The sequence below is a fragment of the Theropithecus gelada genome, chromosome 3 (assembly GCF_003255815.1).
Source record: "Theropithecus gelada isolate Dixy chromosome 3, Tgel_1.0, whole genome shotgun sequence".
Taxonomy (NCBI): Eukaryota; Metazoa; Chordata; class Mammalia; order Primates; family Cercopithecidae; genus Theropithecus; species Theropithecus gelada.
The window spans coordinates 121,756,913-121,772,446 of NC_037670.1; the positions used below are offsets into that span (position 1 = coordinate 121,756,913).

Here is a 15,534-nt window from a genome sequence, read left to right on the forward strand (position 1 = left end):
ATGTTCTTCTTCTTGTTTTCTCTCTCCCTCCCAGACCCAGTTTTAAACGCAGCCTGCATCTCCATCTTTTAGTATCTTTTCCAGCAGTTACTAGTACTTGTTGAATGGATTGACAAAGAACAACAATGAATTCTTCCTAGTGGAGTGCTATATTAGTTGCTTATTACATGAAAAAGCTGTATCCTCTGTAATTTTCCCCAAATTTTATAGTGTCTTCTGTATAAATTTAATAAAATAGTGCTTAGTGATTACATATTTGTGCTTGACAATTTACCAAGAAAGGGAAAGACTGATAAAAATTTTTGCTCATATGAGTGTTTTCACTTGAGTAATTTTTTACTTTCATGATTAATGGGGCCTTTCCTTATTTTCTATTTTTTATAACCTTTTAATTCCAGGTTGAAAGCCTGAGTGCCTAAGCATTTCAGAAAACCAGGTTAACACCTCATATTTATAAAAAATAATCCTTGCTCCTATAAAGTGTTCCTAACAGCTTGTCAGTGGGGTAGGGAAGATTGGATGGGTTCTGAATTGCTTTTCAGCCAAAGCAGGTTCACCTCAATGAACATTGGTAGTGACAGTGCACTTGTGACAAGTTAGAATGCATATTTTGCATCAGTTTAGTATAAATCAGAATTCAGGGATGAGTTACATTCACTTCCTTACATATATATTCTTTGCCTCTCAGTTTCGAGCTAAAGGAATGTATAACGTGTCTTACTATTTGTCAGTGTTGGAAATTATATTTGAGAAGAGATGACTCATTTTCTCTAGGTTCTAGTACTTGTTCAGCACCTGCTTAGAGAAATGTGATAGTCTCATCTAAATTAGGAAATTATTGTATCAATGGTTTTTGCTCCTACCTGTATCCTACTGTAATTTTTTGTATTTAATATAAAAATGGGACACAACTGTATTTACTAAGAGTATTTACTTATAATATTTTTCAAACATAGGCACCAGCGAATAAGTAGCACTAGTTAAAATATTATTCTAACAACTTTTCTCTATTTTATGCCTTACTCTCTTTTGTTTTTTGTTTCTTGATATTCATTTACCTTTTTCTATCCTGTTCATACAGTGTGATTTAATAAGTATTCTTCCTTATTTTCATATGTGCTAAAGTATTCCTAGTTTTAATGTATTTCATTTAGTAACTAGTTTGTTTCATATGTCAGTCAAGCCTCTGTGTTTTCCTCTAAGGCATTTCATCCTTTTCTATAACTGACTTTCCATTTTTTTCTTCCTCTTCTCTGCTCATCATTCTTGAAATGCTCTCTTACATGTCATTTAAATCTCTTTTCCACGTCATACTTTTATTCCATATTTATTTTGTTATATTTAAATTTATCTGAAAAAATATATTTACACTACTTATATTTATATTTAAAAAATTATATTTATACTACTGGATTTCTTCCCTAAGGAAGAGAAGACATACACAGTTAAATCTCCATGACTGAAATTATACATAGATATGTAGAGAAAAGTTCAAATTCAAATATAAATTATCTAACATTCTTACTAGCTTACTAATGTTTCTTTATACTTGCCTTGGCAAAAAGGAATACACACTTTAGGTCTACAACCTGAGGAAGAATAAGTGAAATATATGGAGGAATACAAATTAAGTGATTTTAATATGAATAGGGAAGATTTTGTGGTTCTATTTGGTAATATCTCTAATACCAGGAAAAAGTGATATAGAACATGGATTTAGGGTCTTCTAAAATATCCTGACATCCATAGCTCATATTTTAAGATGTCCATTGCGTAATGGTCATCTAAGATGTACATTGTATACCTGAAAAAGATTTGAACTTAAATCCTTCAATCATAATTGTAATGATCAAAACTACTGCTTTAAAATTTGGATCTAGTAATTCCAGTAATTACTTGGATCCAATAATTCCAAATCTAATTGGATCTAGTAATTCCAAATCTAAGAGCCTCGCTAAGGAAGTATTCTTTTTTTTTTTTTTTGAGACGGGTCTTGCTCTGTTGCCCAGGCTGGAGAGCAGTGGCGTGATCTGGGCTCACTGCAAGCTCCACCTCCGGGGTTCATGCCATTCTCCTGCTTCAGCCTCCCGAGTAGTTGGGACTACAGGCGCCGGCCACCACGCCTGTCTAATTTTTTGTATTTTTAGTAGAGACAGGGTTTCACCGTGTTAGCCAGGATGGTCTCGATCTCCTGACCTCGTGATCCACCTGCCTCAGCCTCCCGAAATGCTAGGATTACAGGCGTGAGCCACAACGCCCAGACTGGAAGTAAAATATTCTTAAGCTTCATGCTGTAAGATATTTGTGGTAGTGTAGTATGTAGTGGTTAAAAGCTGATGATTTCTTAAATTTCCCTTTAAAAAGGAGGATGGTCAAGTGTATTATGGAATATAGAGATAATGGAATATTAAGTGGCCATGATAATGGAATATTAAGTGGCCATTAAAAATAAAATGTTTACAAAATGTTTGTAATGCCATGGGAAAGTACATATTGTATGATATAAAGCTAAAAGATATATGAATTTTATATAACATGCTTTCAACTATGTGAAGGAATTTTAAAAGACTAGAAGGGAATGCATCAAATTGTTGAATGTTCTACCTGGCTGGTGGAATTTTTCTTGCATTTTACAACTGGTCTGCATTTAGTATAATCTTACTATTATATTCAGAAGACTTGGAAGCTAAAAGATAAAGTTTGTAGTTTAGAATGTTTAATAGCTATTTAATGGAATTTTAATACAAAATAAGCAAATTGTTTACTCTCATTGGACAAGACATCAATGTCATTTTTCTCTTTTGATTTGGAGGCATTTCAGCTTCCTGAAAGCCTGCACACTAAAGATTCAGCGCTTTTGCAATTTAAAGCTGGAGTAGAAGGGTGGACATAGTCGGTGCTAGGAGGGAGAATAATTTAAGGGCATTTTAATGAATTATCTGTAGCATGGATACAAAATATCAGCGTGTGACTTTTATTTGCCAGAGATCTGATAGAACATAATCTTTTCTGATTTCTGCAGTATCAAATCATGGGTGGATAAGATGCAAGAAGACCTTGTCACACTGGCAAAAACAGCAAGTGGAGTCAATCAGCTTGTTGATGTGAGTAAAATCCACCGAAGAGATTTCTTAATCTTTTCATTAATTCAAATGCAGTTCTATCTTCTAGGAAACTATATCTCTATATTACAAATGGGATGTGATTTCTCATGTGGGTCTGGTGGTGAAATTCTGAGAGACACCTTTGGTACTGCTAGTTACTGTGAACAAGAAATGCCATCCTTAAAAACTAAGGAAACTTTCTCAGCACACTTTGCAGTTGATACGTAGGTCTCACTTAAATGAGTCTGCGTGTCGTGTATACTCTCCATAAATTTAAGTAGGGAAGTCATGTACTTACTATTATAATGTTTCCATTCTTCAGAATATATGTAATAATCCCTCATACAGTGGTGACTTGAACTCCTGTGATGGATTCTTTTGAATATCCTCAGTGAAAACATATCTTTATTCTTTGAGGGTAAAAATTATTTGAAAAGTGTTTACAGGCATGTCTAGAGATTAGAGTTAGTCATGAGATCAGTAATAACGGTTTTGGTGCAAGATAAGGAGACTCTATGAAAGATGATTTTTCTTGTGACTTATGAATTGGCTATGAAAGTCACTCTAAAACGATGTTTGAGTGACAGCAATATATAAATATTTGTATGGCATCTTAACTAGATTATTTTCCATGGGTAAGAGCATTTACATGTATAGGTTCTGTAAGATTTATTAAAAATTAAATGTCACTTTTTAAGGGCCTCACTACTTTCATTTCAATGTAAATAATACATTTGAAAGTATTCTCATCTTATATTGTTAGTGATGAAATGAGGCCTTTTATTTTCCAAAAATGTGATGAGTCAATGAGATAAAGTGGTATAAAAGCAGCTTGATGTATAATATATGACTATTTATCATGCAAATATGTATGAGAAAATGGAATGTGTGGTTACTTCACGTATTAATAGAAATTCTTAAGGAAACCACATACATATATACTTCAAAAAATTATACCAGAATGTCTTTATAAAACAACTATAGAGTGTGTTGAACAAACCTAAGTGTCTGTGAGATAAGGGGAATATGTTTGGAAATGAAAGGTGTTCCCTGCGAATAACAATGATCAGATTTAATTCTAGTCAGTGTATTATGTTGAGCAGGTAATATGTCCCAGACACTGTGCGGGCTGCCAAAGATAAATAAAGAAACAGTATTCCTCTCCTCAGAGAACTGACACTCTGTTGATAAAAACAAATCTCAATTACTGATGGTGCAAAGAAACTTGAAAGTTATTGTGTGCCGATGCTTGGGATCTGTAGTGATTCACTGTGGGAAACTAAATTAGAATATGAAAGTGTGTAGGTAGTAAGTGAGCCTCTGTGAAAGTCATGGAGTTTATTTGGAAGCACCACCAAATCTTCTTTGTTAATTTTCATTTAGACACTATTTAGATTGAGAGCAAATATTTTATATAATCATAATGAGAAAAAAAAAAGAAATTACAGGTTCTGGTGAGAAATTACATGACTGTTTTTATCAACAGGTGGAGATTAAAAATAAGCTGCTCTTGGGAGCATCTCCCTTACTCTGTGAGTGCTTCCCCAGCCTCAAAAAACAACTTGCTTGGCTGGCCTCATTGTTCCTTTTGGTGTCAATATGTGAAACTTTTCTTTCTGAATCTGCTTTTTTGCAATGACTCATTAACCAAAAAGAAGTCTAACTGGTTTCTATTATGCTTTATGAAGAATAGATTACTAAGAAGAGTACAGCTATTGATGAATGAATCAATGACTGTCTGAATTAACATAACAAAATAGAATGGAAAAGATGAAAGAAAATCTCTCTAGTTTTCTGTTTATGGGATACATACCTCTTTACGGTGACAGAAAAATTCCAAATTAATGAATAATATGTTAGATAACTGAGGTGGTGGGAAGAGTGTTAGAGCAGAATTCATTATTGGAAAAAGAATTTAAGTACTAGGGCACACAAAGAGTATCATCTTACACAGACAAATGATTCCATATTGCCTCATTCCTTTTGAGGAAGAATGTCAGAGTTTAGAGTGAACTTTGAGCTGAGATTGGGGGTGTTGGATACATGGTGAGGGCCAGAAGTTGAATAAACACAGGAGTTTAGCAGGGCTCCAGGTTGAAATTTAATATTGTAGAAATGAAGGTTCTTCAAATTACAAATTACATTCATTTTTTACTGACTTCACAGGGTACAATTAGCTTTTTACATGAAGGCCAAGAACCAACACAGGTACCATGGCTAAAGTAATATATTTTTTGTGATTGTGCCACTGCACTCCAGCCTGGGCTTCAGAGTGAGACCCTGTCTCAAAAATAAAATAGTAATACAGTTTTGCAATTTTGTGAAAATTGCTTTATTGTATCCTAAAATAGTAGCCCACAAAAAGTTGCTAATATTATTGAATACATTCAGTGCTTCAACTTTACAAATGTGAGATTTTTCCCAGGTTACCTGCCTGTCTTCTGTTAAAGATCACGAGTGAATAGGGTTGCTTAGGACTATTGTCCGTGGTGCATTAGACTTTTAAGATGTCTTTTATTAGATTATTCCATTACTGAACCATTTGGAGAATACATATGTCCATCAGTTGTATATGCTCATCCACAAGGTGGGTAAAATAATTGAGAGAAGGTTAAAATTTTGTTTTAGGTTACACAACTATTAAATAGGATGCAACTCTGAAATTTGAAACACCTTCTTGTATGCTTTAGAACATATGTTAATAGCATTTTTTGTCCTTATTTGTACCTTGAAAAAATAAGCAGATTCCCCACGTAAACAAGGTCAGTATATCTGATTATGCTAATGCTCTTTTTATAAAAGATATAAATTATAAGAAACCAAAGCTCCGCCAGCAACAATTACCTACTCATGATGTTTCCATTTGATTTTTTTTTCCAAAAAGAAAAGAGTAGAAGGAAATTTTAACATATAATATACGTTCATAATTTAAAACCTCCCATTTCTGTTGATACCACAGAAATGGTTTGTTTGTATATCCATTGAGATAATTGCTAAGAATGATACAGAAAGTAAATTTTCACTGATTTTTTTTCTTCATGGTCTTCTAACTGAAGAAAACACTTAATATTTCAAATGGAGTATTATAGCATATCCCTCTGAAAAATCCCTAAGGCTATTTTACCTTGGTTCTGCCAATTGCCAGCTTTAGGATCTGGCCAAGATATTTAATCTCATGGAGTTGTTGGGATTAATGATACAATCCATATAAATTATTTATTGACATGTAATGAGAGCTCAACAAATGTCATTCATTTGTCATATTACTTGGTGGCGTTGTATAAGTTGGGGTACAGGCTGGGCCAGTATGACAAACATACAGGCTAAACATGTATTTTACTGTCACATAGCAGTTGAGAGGTAAGCTGTCGAGGGCTGGCAGGGTGACTCTGCCATCCTTAGCCTGTGGCTTCCATGCCTGGATACAAAATTATTCTTCCAGTTGCGTTTATTTCCCAGTTGTCCTGTAAAGGGAAAGAGATTTGGAGAGAAGATATCCAGTCATTTAAGAGTAAGACGTTTTGCTCACATTCCAGTGGTTAGAATTTAGTCACATCTAACTCAAAATGTGTCAAAGAAGTGGAGGCTTTTTCTGAGCAGCCATGTGCCCCACTAAAATTCTGTAACAATGGAAGGGGACAGAACCAATAGTGGAGGACAAGAGCAGTCTTCACTTGTATGTATTATTATCTGAATATATAAAAATGTATTAAAGCTATATTAACAGAGATAGAAGCTGTATTTACACATTTAAAATATTATAGACAGAAAAATAGGAGAACAATCCCCAAATTTAGAAAAATATATATGTATTTTAATAATCTGGATTATAGAATATTTTGAAATATATTTTATTATTTCTAAACACACACACACACACACACACTCCTTTAGCTACTGCACTGACAAATGGCAAGGCTGATCATCACATATTTATGAATATATAACCTTTTAAAAAATTAAATAGTCTTAATATTCCTGAGAACAGTGTTTTAAAGTTAATGAAATGTTTACCATTGCCATTTTAAATGGTGCATGTAACATTGTTGTTATGAAGCTTTCTTCTTAAAGGTAAACTGTCTGACTTTCTCAAATTTTAGGATAGCATCTGCAAATATATTTAGAATAATGTGTTGATTAAATTTGTCCTGGAAGCTTAATTTTGAAGGTAGGCTTATTCTGCAGTGGCATTGCCATAGAACTTCCTGGCTTTTGATTCATTGTTAATGATTTATTAAGTGAAAATTTCAAAACCAATACCTTTACATTTCAATATGCTACTCAAAGATGTAAATATGAATTGTGTATAAATATTGAGCATTCAGCACTCTCAATGAAGATAGTATTTACATAAGCATTCTGAGTGAATAATTTCTTTTCATTAGTAATTCAAACTAATGCGTATTCTTTGACATTGTGGTCATGTCATCTCATGTAAATAGAATATTCTTTTTCTAGGTGGCAGAGAGTTTAATATATTTACAAAGGGAGATACTCAAAAACAGAACACGATTAATCATTGGTGATCCTGACTAGGGAATCAGCAAGATGTGCAGGCAACAAGGAGGATTGGAAATCTTCAAGTCCGGGAGTGCTGAAAAAAGCTGTATTAGAATATCAGATATTAGAATTCCCTTTACCCAATTGTTTTGAGGGTAAAAGGCAATATAAAATTTTAAATAAGTTATGTGCTTTCTCACTTTAAATAAACAAATATATACTATTTATTATTAATTCCATATGTTTTGCTTTTATTCAGAGTTGCCTTACTTCCCTCAACAATTAAGTGCTATAACTAAATCAGCACCATAATGATGTAGGCAATTTAAAATTATCTTACACTCTGAATTTGCTCTTTTTGTCATAAGTAGAAAGAAATCTATTTTGACTGCAGAATATAGCACTACAAAGAGTGCAGAGAGTATGGATTCCTTTCACCATCATCCTGCCCCCGCCTCCCTGCTGCACTGGAGATTTTTAAGTAAGAAGCTATTTTTGTTTGAACAGTGGTTAATTACATTAATTTTCAAAGACACAGAATAAACTCAGGGGATTTCTAATTTTAGGGTGACTTTCGATATTTTCTCAAAAGATATTAAAACTTTTTTTTTTAACCTTACCATTCTCATCCAGCCATTAATTAACATTCTGAAGTTATACTACTATTTGAGGGACATGTTATTATTTATTATTTCTCTAAATATATATTTAGTGCAGTGGTTCTCAGCCAGGGGCTGTTTTGTGCCTTGGCATATATTTGGCAATCTTTGGAAATATTGTGATTATCATAACTCAGGGCATGGGATGGTATGGAAATACTTGTGATTATCATAACTGGGGGCATGGGGTGGTTGCTACTTGCATAGTCTTGGTAAAAAGGCCAATGAGGCTTTTAAACATCCTACAATGCATGAGACATCCCTTCACAACAGATAATTATCTGTAAAATGTCAATTGTACTAAGGTTGAAAAACTGCTCAAGAAGAACTGAAGAATCTGAGTGTATGAAATTCTTTAAATGAATATAAATTTGTAAAATTGTATATCAGCATTGGTAGGTATCAGTTTTGCTTTAGAAAAGCCATTTGTTAATAAGGTATGACAGTTATGGGCAAATTAAAACCGGACTGCTTTGAAAAATTGTTTTACTGACAGTGAAATGAATTTAGGTCGTTTGGGGTTAGAGACATTAAACAGGCAGCTCACTCAGCCTATGGTTAATTATTTTTAAATTTAGTTTTAATGAATTTAGTATGATCTTTTTCACTTTTAATTGCATATGAATTTTCTGGCAAAGTATATACTCAAATTACAATTTATATATAGCTTCAGATATGGAAAAAGAGAGGCTAGGTTAATTAATTACCTCTGGAATTAAGAAATAACAACAACAAAACAGGTAGAGAGTTTCTGTTATTTATGTATGTTAATATTTTCCTTGTTTTGAATCTAGGTATTCTTAAACATGAACTTAAAATTTACTTTTTGTACCAAACACCTTTATCCTAAAAACTGAAAGATTCTTTCATCTTTGTTATAGTTTAGTTTTTCTGTTCAAGGGACAACCTGCATTTCTGGTTAAATATAATCACCCATTCCTATGTATAATATGGAGAAAATTAAGTGGCCTGTTTGCAATTGTCACTTGTTCTTTTCTTTCTTCCATCTTTAATATATTGCTTGGAAATGTCACCATCATGTTCTTGTTAATAGGAGCTAGGGCAAGTAGCAGTGTGTGCTGCAGAATGCTCACCAATTGTGACTTCGTTCTTCCTAAATATCCTTCTAAAGCTGATGCTCCATTTGAAATGTTATAGTCCTAGCTAAGAAGCTGTATCACAGCAAATAGAAAGAATAGAGTGGCTAGGGAGACTCGTGAGTTGGGTATTAGAATGCCGGTTTGATATAGTTATCATTGGAAAAGTATGCACTATAAATTTGAGGATATGAGCAAATGATGTATTTATATGTGTGTGTATATGTATGTGGTATGTATATAATTGCATGTGTGTGTATATATATATATTCGGATTGTGTTTATAGTGAACAAATTTATAATTCAGATTCTTCCTGTGCACTGATTGCTGTGATAGCCACTAGAAGTTCTGAGCTCGGTGGTTTACTAGTCTAAAATAGGTTGGGTAGACTAGAGAATAAGATATAAACCAATATCCTTTTATCATCCTTCATAATTATGTCTCAATTTGCCTTTCACTCTATTTTCCCATAACTCCTTGTATTACACACATTCTGATCTCTTTCATCCCTTACTGAATCACTTTTCCTCCAAAACATGGCTATAGTTTCATTTATGTGACTGTTGCAGCCTATGTGATCTTAATTTCTGGGAATTCTGACAGCATACATTTCTATGTCTCTTCATTGGAACACTCATATTCTTCCTCACACTGATCACTACCTTATTTTGTGTATTTATTCTATTGTTGGAATTTAATTATTGTATCAGTGTTGGAACACTCATATTCTTCCTCACACTGATCACTACCTTATTTTGTGTATTTATTCTATTGTTGGAATTTAATTATTGTATCAGTGTTGTATTTGTAGTCTATTATGTAACTGCGTAGTATCTTGGTCATTTTTTAGGCTTAAAATAAATGTTGATTTTTAAATACAGGGAAGAAGTTGTTTTATAAATTATAAAAATACAGGGAAGTTACATTCCCAGCAAAGCCTGATACAGAATCAGTATCCATTCACTAATTCATGCACTCATTAGTGATCGTGCCAGGCACTGTGCTATGCACTGGTTATGCACCAGTGAACAAAACAGACAAAAATCTTTGTCTTCCTGAAATTTACCTTCTGGTGAAGGGGAATAGAAAATACACAATAAATATGACAGTTATATAAATTATATATGTTTGATGTTCACATGTGCTTAAAAGTAGCACAATAGAAATATCAAGTCATAAAAACTTTCAAAGGTAGTGTCCCAATTCAAAAAGCTAGGTTATAGGGAAAAGAAAAAAAGGCCATAATTTGCTTAGAGTGAAGATGCAGGGAATCAAATGTGATTTTTAAAAATGACATTAATACAATATCATGCATCTTGTAAAATGATTACCTATAGTTTCATAAATGCACACACACTAAGATGAATTAATATATTTTAGCAGTTGTTATTTGCATTAGTTATTTACACAGCAGCCCTAAACACAATTGACAATATGCTAAAGAGTAAGACATTTTAAAAGCCTGACTTTTATTTAGGAGATGACATCATTTATTATTTTAATCAAAGGGAAGGAAGAGGTTGAAGATATCAGGGACTAATTAGAAATGATTACATAATTTTTATGACAAAATTCATTTTGTTAAAACTCAGCTAATTTTCATAGGAGAAAAGGAGGTTTTGTTGGTATTGTCTTTGTTGTTGTTAAAAATATATTCTAACATCAATTCAGATCTCCAGTCACTAGTTACTCTTTACCTTAGATGAAGGAATCTTCACATTTCTCAACATTTCTATGTGATGACCAGCTTAGATGATGAGGAGACTTATGATAAATAAAGAAAAAAGATACTTATGATATATAAAAATATTGCATTAGTATTTGTTTAGTTAAGGGAACTTTGATCCTTGAAAGTGATCAAGAAGGTACATTATATCATTATTTTGTGTTAATACACCCTTTAGAGAGAAGACATTCTTAGTTGCTAAGGAACAAGTAGTTCAAAAGCCCAAGGAATACTTAATAAAGGAAAAAAAAAAAGTATAACCCACAGACAAACCATCCCACGTTGCAAAATTCAAGTAAAATTAAGTGAAATTGATTTTGTGGGTATCTGAAGCAGCAGAGGTGACAATGAATCACTTTTCTTGCCTTCATTAGTATTGAAGATATTGAATTTACTCCTGTTATCCAATAGATAGTGGAATTAGAATGATGGTGGGAAATATAATGTAACACTTTCTTTTAATCCCAATTCTCATTATTTTGAGGTAGGATGATATTTATTTATCCAGTTTGTTTACAGTTTTATACAATGTTTGTTCATTTTGATATTTTTAGCTTTTCTGTCATCTTTCTTCTTAGAACCTCACACAATTGTGAAGGTAACAATGGGTATCCTTGAACTAATTTCATTATATCCTGATGCCTAATGGAAATTGTATGTTGCTCACAATGGAGCTCATCTTTCATATTCATCAGAATCTAATGATAAATGAAATGAAAATGCAAACTAATAATTAATAAATACTGTTAATCACAACTTCAGACATGCAGTTCTGTTAGAATTTTTCATTATTAGGAACAGTGAATCACTCAGGAAGTATATTGTTGACCTACTCATTTAAAAAATAATAGGCTGGGTGCTGTGGCTCAAGCCTGTAATTCCAGCGCTTTGGGAGGCTGAGAAAGGAGGATTGCTTGAGCCCAAGAGTTCAAGAACAGCCTGGATAACATACTGAGATCCTATTTAAAAAAACAAAAAAAAAAACTAGCTAATTTAAGCAAACTCAGGAGGAACCTGGCTTTCAGCAAGAACTCAAGTTATTTAGAAAATAGTTTGTTCCAAGGAAGGGCAGTTCAGAGGCAAGGCAGCCTTAGAAGCTATCATTGTTGACTCTGCTGGGAACTCTTCACAGCTAACTCATTATTATCGAGAGAACCCGCCCCTGATAGTTAACGTGGGTTCTTTTCTATTTCCCTAAGCATCTTGGCTGGTTTGAGAAATAAAGGGAAAGAGTACAAAAGAGAGAAATTTTAAAGCTGGGTGTCCAGGGGAGACATCACACGTCGGCAGGTTCCGTGATGCTCCCCGAACCGTAAAACCAGCAAGTTTTTATTAACGATTTTCAAAAGGGGAGGGAGTGTATGAATAGGGTGTGGGTCACAGAGATCACATACTTCTCAAGGTAATAAAATATCACAAAGCAAGTGGAGGCAGGGCAAGATCACAGGACCACAGGATGGGGTGAAATGAAAGTTGCTAATGAAGTTTCGGGCATGCATTGTCATTGATAACATCTTATCAGGAGACGGGGTTTGAGAGCAGACAACCTGTCTGACCAAAATGTATTAGGTGGGAATTTCTTCATCCTAATAAGCCTGGGAGCGCTATGGGAGACTGGGGCTTAGGCTTTGACTGTAAAAGACAGCTGCCCCCAAGGGGCCATTTATAGGCCTACCCTCAGGGCGCATTCTCTTTCTCAGAAATGTTCCTTGCTGAGAAAAAGAATTCAGCGATATTTCTCCTATTTGCCTTTGAAAGAAGAGAAATATGGCTGTGTTCTGTCCGGCTCACTGGCAGTCAGAATCCAAACTCTCATCTCCCTTGTTGCCTGAACATTGCTGTTATCCTGTTCTTTTTTCAAAGTGCCCAGGTTTCTTATTGTTCAAACACACATGCTCTGCAAACAATTTGTGCAGTTAACGCAGTCATCACAGGGTCCTGAGGCAACATACATCCTCCTCGGCTTGTGAAGATGATGGGATTAAGAGAGTAAAGTAAAGACAGGCATAGGAAATCACAAGGGTATTGATTGGGGAAGTGATAAGTGTCCATGAAATCTTCATAATTTATGTTCAGAGATTGTAGTAAAGACAGGCATAAGAAATTATAAAAGTATTAATTTGGGGAACTAATAAATGTCCTTGAAATCTTTACAATTTATGTTCTTCTGCTGTGACTTCAGCCGGTCCCTCCGTTTGGGGTCCCTGACTTCCCGCAACACATTATGTTAGTCTTCTATTGCTATGGTGACAGATGACTAAAAACTTACTGGTTTAACACAATACAGATTCATTTTCTTACAATTCTGGAGATGAGAAGTCCTTTCTGTGGCTCATTTCTCCTTCCCTTGGTCTTCAAAGCCAGCTGTGTTGGCCTGATTTCTTCTCATGCTGCCATTTCTCTGGTTTACTCTTCCTTAGTCACATCTTCCTCTTCCGTTTTTAAGGACCTTTGTGATTCCACTGGCTAACTCTGACTATCTAGGGTAATCTTCTTTTAAGACCAGCTGATTAGTAAATTTAATTCCATCTGCAAACTTAATTCCCTTTTGCTATGTAACAACATATTAACAGGTTCTGGGGATTAGGATATGGATGTTTGGGAAGCTATTCTTCTGTCTGTCATAACCATCACTTCTATTGCTGAGTAGATCTGAATACTGTTTTCCTCCCACTAGTCTTTTCAGTTCCACTTCTACTAAACATTTGATCCATGCTATTTCATCCAACTGTCATCCTGTGGTGAGAGCATCTGATTGGCTCAGTGTGTTTATTTATACAGGTCTTTTGTATCTGGCTCTTTACATGCCATTGACTCAGAAGTTAACGGCTTTCAGGTCTGATAAAAGTCCTGATATAATTGGTTAGAAGTCAAGGACAAGGCCATACATTAGAATATTTCTAGCCATATGTAAGGGAGCTCCTATTTCATCAGGGACTGTCAAAAGGAAAGCATCCCTCAGAAAGATGTCTGTGGATATGGCAGAAATCTTGATTGCTTGTCCAAGCCAATTTCCATGGAACGAAAGTACACATGCAAGTATTGGGAGATGGGGTTGTCAAAATTTACATATCTAAGATTTAATATGCAGAAATTTGACTGTTTCTCTTTAGGGAACTTAACTTGCTTATGAGCTGCCATTCTCTTCCCTAGGAGTGGGAAAAATTAATCACTTGAATGTTAGCCTCTTTCAGATCAAAACAACCTTTTGTGGTCCACTAAGGATTTAGTAAGTTCTATCTCTTTTTTGATATTTCTCTAATCTTCTTTACTTTGTTTCTCAGTGCCTGGGCATAGGGAGAAACTTATGTGACAAGATATCTGGTGTATTTGCTTGCTTTTGTTCTCTTGATATAGATAGTGAACTTCACTGCTACTTAGAACTTGGCCAATCTTCTCAACCTGCTTAGGGCCCCTCAGCTCTAGGTGATTCTTTACCATTATCCTTCAGCTGGGCATCTGCTTCCCACTTTCCATCTCTCAGCTTCTGCATTAGAATTTATTTGATCGTGTGCAGAGCCTATCTCCTAGCAGACATACTGACCCTTGTTCCTTTCTTGCTCATTTCAAAGGGCTTTCTTAAATTTCCACATCCTGCTGAAGTCAAGCAAGATTCAGGGCATAGAGTGGCATTGCAGATTCACTTTGCCTAAACATGCCACATTTTACCATTCACCTTCGGCTGCTCTGGGCATTGGTTTGCTCTTTTATGATGAAGTGCGATTCAGACTCCCTCCAGGTATTCTACAGCCTGAATCCCATTGTTCTCACTAATACAATGGTTAATTAAATGTATATTATAGATTTCTTAAAGTGAATAAATAATATAATGTATGTGAAACACCTAAAAGTGATTTAGAGTAGCTGCCTAAATTGATTGCTAATAATGATATAGCTGGGTGCAGTGGCATGCACCTGTAGTTCCAACTACTTGGAAGGCTGACATGGGAGGATCACCTGAGGCCAGGAGGGCTAGGATGATTGCCTCTGTGAATAGCCATTGCACCCCAGCCTGGGCAATATAGTGACACCTGTCTCTAAAAAACTTTTTTTTTTAATAAAAATTTTTTAAAAAATTTAGGTCATCTAAAAGCTTGGAAGCATATTTAGTTTTGAGTAAATATTTCTGGGGCATCTCTTTATGATTTCCAAGAGGTTTCTTTAGGAATTTTGTTAAGCAATTATATCATTGAGTAATATCATTTTTTAGATATTACATTTGAAGTTATTTTAAAATGTATAATTGTGATGATTATCTTGGAACTGTGGACCTAATTAGAGCAAAGTGACTTAGAACATAGATTATGTTAACATAGCTAATTAGCATAATTAACATATTATTTTAATTATAACAAAGATATTTAGAGCATAGATTATGGTTTTTCTGCCTATCTCACAAACCATAATCTATGTTGTCATCACAGAGAAACTTGGTCTTTGAATGTTA

The 15,534-nt window shown here is 34.3% G+C and overlaps 1 protein-coding gene across 5 annotated transcripts in view; it reads left to right on the forward strand.

Moving 5' to 3' along the window:
- The window catches only part of CACNA2D1 (calcium voltage-gated channel auxiliary subunit alpha2delta 1), a 503,324-nt gene that overhangs the window by 88,910 nt on the left and 398,880 nt on the right, over positions 1-15,534 (forward strand). For all 5 annotated transcript variants that reach the window (XM_025380146.1, XM_025380148.1, XM_025380147.1 and 2 more), the window contains exon 2: positions 3,023-3,104. In XM_025380146.1, coding sequence (XP_025235931.1) covers positions 3,023-3,104 — 82 coding nt within the window. The remainder of the gene's footprint in view (positions 1-3,022; positions 3,105-15,534) is intronic.